Below are 8,082 nucleotides of genomic sequence, written 5' to 3'. Positions count from 1 at the left end.
TTCATGGACAGGGAGGGGGGCTTCTCAGGATCTGCTGGCGGTTGCCAATTCATGGTGACCGCTCGACAGAGTGTAGACGGAGTTGCTGTGATGCGTATGTGTGAGTGCGTACGTCTGTCTATGTATCCGAGTTTTGGAGTGATGGAATGAGAGCACACCAATAGGCCGCGAGCGTCAACCACCAACGAATCAAGGTCGACGGAGGGGCCAAAAGGTGTAAGATACCCCCAACATGCGACCATACCAGAGTCCTCAAACACGCCACCCGGACAACCCAATCGCATGTTCCACCGTCGACGACCCAATTCACATGCCGCTCACTCAACCAGCGTTTCGATGGGCCGAGACCCCGTCTTTGGTGGCCGGATATACTGAACAAGGCGTTGCGTGAGGCTGGCCTGCCTTCGTAGCGTCCTCGGCGGTTGCGGCGGATACTCCTTGCCAGCAGAGTCTGCTCGTACCGGCTGCGGTGGCTCGGGCAGCGGTCGTGCCTGCCGCTTTGATGGCAGGGTAACTGGGGGTATCTCCCCCGCGCTGCTGCCAGTCATGTAGCTCGCTGCCCAGCTTGACTTGCGCGCGTGCCCTTTGCGGCCGCTGTCCTGTCGCTGTTGCCGGTTCTGCGGCTGCGGCTGCTCGGTTTTGGCACTGGCTCCGGGGACCAGGGTGTGGCGAGTCTTGCTGCTGCGTTGTGCCGGCCTTTCACCCTTCTCAGCTGGCCCCTTAGCTGTCTTCCCAGTTGTTGACGGCACTACTGCCGCGAACTGGCGGTGCGGGTCTGGCCGGACACGGTTGGCTGCGTATGCCGCAGACCGCTGTGAGATGCTGCGCAGAAGCTGTTCGCGCTTCTCGCGGTCTTCAGCTTCGGCGCGCGCGAGGAAGAGTTCGAAATCGGAGAGGGGTTGTGACGATGGCGACGGCGGCGGCGGCTCTGTCCTTATGAGAGATGTCGGTTCACCTGGGCTCCATGCCACCGGCTGGGGATTGACTGGGACGTGGGCAGCGGCGTTGGATGCCTGGAAAGGGTCCTCCACCAGCGTGTAGGAATGGCGGTTCACGCTGGATCTGGAGTGTCGTCTTGTCGGTTCGTCATCTCGGGCCTCGTCCCGATGCACCGGCCGTGGCTGTGTATTGCGAGCCGTACTTGATACGTCCTTCTCGGGCGGTGTATACGTTGCGGCTAGTGGTAACCGCGGTTTCGTTGGGCTCACCGGCGATACCGCCAACCGCGAAAAGTCGGCGGCGGCATGCGTGGGCTCGTACACAAACCGCGGTTTCAACTCCTCGGTCACGATTTCCAAGGGCTGGAGTGGTTTTTGCCAGGCCTTCAGGCGGTCCCTGAAGCTCGCCTTCTTTTTGAGTTGGGGTTGCGGGGTTGCACTTGGCATTTCGTGATGTGGTGTTCCTGTTGGGCAACTCTGCTGCGGCTGAGGTTGTGCGATGTCGCCTGCGTCGGGCGCTGTGCTCTGGGCCCCTGGGTCTGCTGCAACCTCCGGGATACGGGATCTTGCGGGGACTCGCGGTCTTTCGTCCGCCTCGCCCAGTAACAGTTCCTTGAGAGCGGCAGCACTTCCGGTGCTGCTCGTAAAGAAACGCTCGCTCGCCTTTGGGGTTTCTACCGTCCGATGTAGGATTCGGCCGAGAACGCCTGGGATGTCGCCCTGGTCGGGAGAGACCGGGCTTCTAATAGCAACAACCGCCACTCCCCTTCCCCTGTGCCACCAGCGAACTATGAGCTCGTGTCAATCTCTGGCGTGGCGGGGCCCCGGTTTCAGAGCGGAGTCGCTTCGAATGCCGCAGCGGCAGAGCGGTACCTGCTGCAACAGCGTTGCACCCTTGTTGCCAAACCCTGTTTCCCATGCATCAGCCGTCTTGGCTACAGAAGGTAATCGTGGTTACAGGGTGGATGAAGTGTGATTCTGAGTTGCGTGTGCATTTGCGCCAGCTAGATGCTGGCTGGTCTTAGATTTGGCTTTAAGCCCGAGTTGATTCTCCAGTCTCAGGGCCTTGTGGCACGATATGCCGCCATCGGAAAATGGGGGTTCGTTTGCCGCACGAGAACCGGTTTTTTGGCGGCGTCAGGTTTGGCGCACCACGATGGCGCGTGGACTAAAGTAGCGAATGAGGTACAGGACCGGGCTCGACGAGTGCGACTTGGTGTGGGGTTAGAGCTGTTTGGGTTTAGGGCACGCAGCGCTGCACCGAATCCAGTGAAGGGCCTTCGGTTAGTCACTGACTGATGGCACAAAGATGAAGGTAAATAATGGGAAAGGTGTTGGTCCAAGTGCAGCGAGGAGGGAGGAAGCTAAGATGAAGGGGACTCCCCGCCTGCCGCCTGTGGCGCTGGTCCCGACGAAATGGAAGTGCCCGATTCCCTCCGTCATTGCGGAACACGTCAGTCGAAGGAGTGAGACATCTTCGGCCGCAGTCCAAAAAACGGCCACAGCTCCGAGGCTTTGGGGATGAGACACGCAAACTTCACTGTGCCACACACGCTGAACACCATAAACACGCTCTGGAATGCAAGAGTTGCTGTCAAAAAATCGGCAAACTCCGCCTATTTTCGTGGGGATCGTCGGTGGGCCCTGCAGCCTGTTTCGAGCCTGTTCTCCGGTAGGAATGTCGATCCGGGGTTCAAGCCCACATCTACCGTCAGCTCCTTCCTTCTCGCCTTGACACTCACAGCCTCTCAGATTTAGCAAAATCACTCTATGGTGCAGTGATGCTCACTCGCTCAGACAAATTTAGCAGTTTGTCTATTGTATAACTCCCAATGATAATCAACAGAGAGTTCCCAGCCCCCACGCCATGGATTCGGACCCGGGACAAGCAATTCTTGGCGAGGGGTACAGGGACATCAGAGTACGAAGTGCACATACGACAGAGCCCGATGTTAGAAGCGGCAAACAATAGGTATCTGCTGGCTGATATTGGGAGATTGGTAAGTAAAAGGTACATTATGTACCTACCTCTGTACCTGCGCTTTTCATGGGTTTACTTCCTTCTATTTCAGCGGCCGTGCGTTTTTCCTGGTCTCCTGGTCAGAATCAGGCTGGCTTCCAGTTTGTACCCCGGCGAGCTCCTCCGGGCTCTGAACTCCAAGGTCAAGTCCAACTTCGACATGGAAGAACACTTCAAATTCCGAGCGTAACGCAAAACGCCCTCCCTAAGCCGGCTGGTTAAAACAAGCAGAATACCCAAACCCATGGGGTTGCTAGTTGCAACGAACTACACATGAAGTCCGGGCGAGCGAACATTGAGCTGGATGGGATACAATCACTTTAGAACGCGCGGCTGAGATTTAACCGGCGGTGGTTAATCTACAGGTAGGCTCCGATTTGTCTTTCATGTTGCGGAGACGCCCCGTCCCCAGTTAATCCCGATGTCAAATACATATGACCGATCCACAACCGTGAGCAGACGGCATCCAGCCTCAAGCACTCACCCTCCGAATCTACAGCAAGTTGCGCACTCTGCACAGGCATAGGTATCGCAACCAGACCTATTGCAATTACCTCCACACACCATGTTGTTCTAGACGCAAAGGGTCAGTCCTTGGCACATGTATTGCAACCTCTCTCCATCGCATGGCAAAGCAGGATAAGAGTGAGACAGGATGATAGAACAAACTTACACAATCGCAAGGGCAAGCCCGGTTGTTAAGCCCCGGACTCGACACCACGGTATCTTCGGTAGGGATATTGCTCGCGGCCGCCGCCACAGAGGCGGCGAATAGGGCCAGAACCAATGTTAGGCGCATAGCTTGGCTTCTAGGCGCCGTCAAGTATTAGCCGTGTCGTGGTTCGTGTCGGGTAATAGCACTCGGGATCGTGAGAGGTTGTCTGTAAGTCTGTGAGGGTGACTGGGGCCAATGTGGAAGATGAGAAGGGGGAGGCCGGGGTTGTTAGGTATTTAAGCAGTGACAACATGAAGACAGGACTCAACAACTTCACTCGTATGGAGTGCAAGTCTCCGCAAGCTTCGTCGACCTTCAGCAAAGTTGCGCCGTCTTACTCGCGCTAGATCGCATCCTCCCATGTGTTAAGGGCGTGACGCACTGCAGTCCCCCTGCAGTTCGAGTAACCGAGTCCATCTCAGACTTTCCGCCCCCGAAATATGCCCAATGGAGGCCGAACAGTTGTGTGATAAGAGTGAAGCTTTGGCTTGGAGGATTCGCCGTGCAGCGCCGAGACGAACTGTCCAGATGCTCTAGCCACGAAACAACGAGCTAACCCGGACGCGATCTTTAAAGACGAGGTTTGGGTATACCGAGCCGGTTGCAAAGCAATCGTTAACTATTGCATGGATCCCGCTCATGCACAGGTTCAGCTGCTGTCGTCCATCCCCATGACTTACCTTGGCAGTAGAAAGACAACAGGTCCGTATTGGTTGTTTTCCGGCACTGACAAGAAAGGATTCGGTCTCCAGTGTGATGGCCCCCAAATTACACGGGACAGAGACCAGGCTTCAGGGAGGGGATGTCTGCCCCATGAAGTTTTCTACCCTCCTCCAGGGTTGCTTCCATGCGCCTCCGTAAAGTTTATAAGCACAGGGAATCCCTCTTGCAACGAAAACGAAACATACCTGTGGGACATCCCGCAGTAACATACCCACCTGAGGAGAGCTTGACCCAGCATCGATATTACCCCATCCGATTTGTGGTCTCCATAATGCATCTCGCGGTTCCCATTCAACTGTTCATTGTTGCCCTAGCAGCGACTCAGTCCTCGGCCTCTCCGCCAGCCGCCCCCATTTCGAATGGAGTCGAAACTCGCACTGCTCACGGCGCCGTGGAGAAGCGCAGCTTTTGGAACGTGCACCGAATGCTATATCGGTGGTGCCATCGGCAACCCTTTGTTGATGTGTATGTGCCGCAGAACGGGCGGTTTGGATGTCAATGCTGAGTTGGCTCTCAACACTTGTTTCGCCAACCGTGACAGATTACTGAACTGGGTGAGGGAGTATGTACCGGTTTCCCATACTCCGTTCCGCAATCGCCGAGATCTGACCTAATTATTTTCACCCATGTAGCGGGAACTATGGATACAGCTGCCAGAACACTCAAGTTAGAGAATGTGATGGTGTCTGGTATATCAGCGCCGTATGCACGCGGGTCGACGGCGAGAATGTGGTGACCGCGACGACCTTGAGTGAGTCTCCCTCTTTTGTCACAGTCTTCTTTCTGTAATCTTTGTCTAAGCATTTATTTTCACCTAGCAAACATCCACAATCGTGACGACCTTCTTGTTTGCGATGGCTTCTAAGATGGGCATCGGAGTAGCGGCAGCTAGTGAGGAGCTGGGGTTTCAAACGTCAAGATACATGGTCTGGATTTCAGTGGCTGCCAATGTACCAGTCCGTCGAGTTCGCTCGAACCCACCCCCTTTCCCCTTTTCTTTCTTTTCCCGGCGCCAACCTTGGCACGCATCCGCAGGACCAATACCGTTCTACAGGGGTTAGAATACCCATCGCAATTCTCAGTCACTCTCTTAAAGAAGCCGTGTGGGACCGACGTACGGATACCTGCCCTTCTATCACCTGATTTTCTACATGAGGAGTACAGAGATCTCCCGGGTTTCCAGTCCGGTTCGAGGCTGATATCCGAGGGATGCTGACCGTACTAGTAACTGAGCTATTCCGAAGACGCATGGATGGGTCTAGGTCCGGCGAGCGTTAATTTTGTTACAGAGAAACGCATACCTCGTTGCCCCAAGAGGAGAGGCGCGTAACTATTGACGCTACCTTCATTCTCTGAGGTGGGAGGAATCGAATGCGAATATCACCGTGGGAAGTGCTTCATGTTGCTTAACGACGCTAATATAGCTCAACCCCGTCAGCCTCATCACCAGTCCGACCAGTCGAGATATGGGTGGTGGGTGGGCCTCAGGAAGGCGAACTCCAATCCTCGTATTCACACCACGAGGAGCTTCACTGTTGGTAATGCCCAATACCGCAACCCTCGCTCAGTTTCAGAGAATATGGGAGCTTATCAGCTGCTTGATTTCTCTCGCCCGTGAGTCGTGGACGATGAAGTTAACCATTGCTGGCGAGGTAACAAGTCCCAGGTAAGTTACCTACCTAGGTAAGTTCCCGAATTGGAGCTAACCACGTTAAAAATTCCAAACTTGATCAAGCACGGGACCATCTCACCCTCTAGCTAGTACACCTGAAAGGTTGACACCACTCAACTCCCTCGAATACCCCATATCACGCATCCTCTCAAGTTCGGCTAAGATCACTGCGAACTGCTTGACCAACCACCCAACAAGCGAGTACGAACCAAGCCGTGACTGACTTTCTTGTTCTCGACGCCATCGAAGCCTAGAATGAGTGGAGGCGGTGACCGTGTCCCAAGAAGGCACTGGTGTCCCGCCACCAGACTGCACCCGACCTGGGCCGACCACGACACCATGCTGTCCTCCCTCAAACCGTTGCATGCACGACGTCAATGCCAAGAAACTGCCAGCCATGGAAACGAATCAACGAGGTGTGGCGTTTTGCAATACGAGATCCGGCCTGCCGTTTCGGTGCATGCCGGCCAATGACGGCGCCGGTACCCCGCGCCGTCCGCTTCCGGGTCCTTTTGTGCTGTCACCCCACGATACCATGACCGCAAAAGAGGATGGCTGGTTATCTGGTGAGCCAGCTCGTAAAGTCCTCTCTCGAGTCCGACGTTCTGGGTTGGCCATGCCCAGTTCGGCGAGGTGCTTGGTCATGTTTCCTTTGTGGGAGGTTGGATGATAAGATGCGTCGTCTGCCCAGAAGTGGGAGACACGAGACCTTTCTCCTCAACCACAATCGCTACTTCGTACACTGTTCGACTTGACACTCGTTTAAATCAAGATGCACTCGTTTGCGGTGCTGTTTACCGTCGGGGCTGCGGCGTAAGTGTGCCAGGTTCCCTGTCTCTCTCAGCCTTACCCCTTCATCTTGCTAACACAAGCCACTTACACAGCATCGCCCCTGTCGTGGCCACGGGCGACCATCACCACACCACGGAGCCTCCCACGCACCCAACTGACTGTCCCACCATCACGGCGACCACCAACCAGTGCCGCACCTGCCCTGTCCCGGCCTGTCTCGTCCTGAGCACGGTGACGCAGAATTGCGGCTGCATCGAACCCGTCGTGGCCACGGGCGTACACGTCCTTCCCCTGCCACGGAGCCTCCCACGCAAGGGACTAGACTGTGCCACCATCTGGGCCGACCACCAAGCCAGTGCCTGCACCTGCCCTGTCCCGGCCTGTCTCGTCCCCTAGTAGCACCACCACCCACCAGTAGCAGCAGCCCAAAGCAGCAGGCCCCCCCTTGCCCTTCCTTCCCCTCCCACCGAGGACTGCGACTCCCACGACGGTGACCATCCCCGGGGCCCTCATCCAGGCCACAGACTGCAAGACCAAAACCCGCACCCGCACCCACAAGCCCCACCCCCTCCACTCCTCCTCCGCCACCGACGACTGCGACGACTCCACCACCGTAACCATCCCACCCACCAGGCCACACCAAGACCCATACCCGCACGCCCACCACCCACCCCACCCTCCACAGCAGCAGCAGAAACAGACAGCCGAGCCGCCCACTGCGACCTCAGCCACCGAGGACCGAGACGGAGACCAAGACCAAGACCATCCAGACCTACCACCAAGACTAAGACGCAAAACTCCCCGCCCGCCCGCCCAGCCCACCTGAGAGCACGGATGTCCCGCTGCCGCCGGAGTTGCGACTACCCCGGCCCCGCCCCCGATCCCCCGCCCCTGGAACCCCAAGACCTACACCCGCAAGACTAAGCCGCCCACCCTCCCCGCCGCCGAACCGCCGGAGAGCACGGAATGTCCCGGCTGCCGAGCCGGAGTCGGACCACCCCGGCCCCGCCCCCGCCCCCCGCCTGAGAGCTCGGACGCGCCCCCCGCCGCCGCCGCCGGGGGTGACGGAGTAGTGTGGTTGCTGGGGGCGGCGGGGACGGCGAGACCCGCTTCCGGCTTTGCTGAGAGCTGGGATGGGACTGGGGCTGCCGGTAGGGTTCACGAGTAGTAGGGGTTCTAAGGGGAGTGCCTGCCGGGGGTGAGACCGATTCAGTTTTGGTGG

The 8,082-nt window shown here is 57.2% G+C and overlaps 3 protein-coding genes across 3 annotated transcripts; 1 reads left to right on the top strand and 2 right to left on the bottom strand.

Moving 5' to 3' along the window:
* Positions 1 to 317: 317 nt before the first annotated feature.
* On the bottom strand, positions 318 to 1,385 carry CHGG_05125 (uncharacterized protein; the record flags this gene model as incomplete). The annotated part of the gene is made up of 1 exon (XM_001224338.1): positions 318 to 1,385. One exon carries the CDS (start codon positions 1,383 to 1,385, stop codon positions 318 to 320), a length of 1,068 nt encoding a protein of 355 aa, XP_001224339.1.
* Positions 1,386 to 3,001: 1,616 nt separating this feature from the next.
* Positions 3,002 to 3,525, bottom strand: CHGG_05124 (uncharacterized protein; the record flags this gene model as incomplete). Its single annotated transcript, XM_001224337.1, has 3 exons — positions 3,002 to 3,111; positions 3,443 to 3,470; positions 3,523 to 3,525. 3 exons carry the CDS (start codon positions 3,523 to 3,525, stop codon positions 3,002 to 3,004), a joined length of 141 nt encoding a protein of 46 aa, XP_001224338.1.
* A 1,142-nt stretch (positions 3,526 to 4,667) lies between these two features.
* On the top strand, positions 4,668 to 5,261 carry CHGG_05123 (uncharacterized protein; the record flags this gene model as incomplete). Its single annotated transcript, XM_001224336.1, has 3 exons — positions 4,668 to 4,861; positions 5,029 to 5,147; positions 5,215 to 5,261. 3 exons carry the CDS (start codon positions 4,668 to 4,670, stop codon positions 5,259 to 5,261), a joined length of 360 nt encoding a protein of 119 aa, XP_001224337.1.
* Positions 5,262 to 8,082: the final 2,821 nt, after the last annotated feature.

Source organism: Chaetomium globosum, genomic scaffold (genome assembly GCF_000143365.1).
Source record: "Chaetomium globosum CBS 148.51 scaffold_4 genomic scaffold, whole genome shotgun sequence".
Lineage (NCBI taxonomy): Eukaryota > Fungi > Ascomycota > Sordariomycetes > Sordariales > Chaetomiaceae > Chaetomium > Chaetomium globosum.
This window is presented reverse-complemented; position numbering and strand designations above follow the sequence as displayed.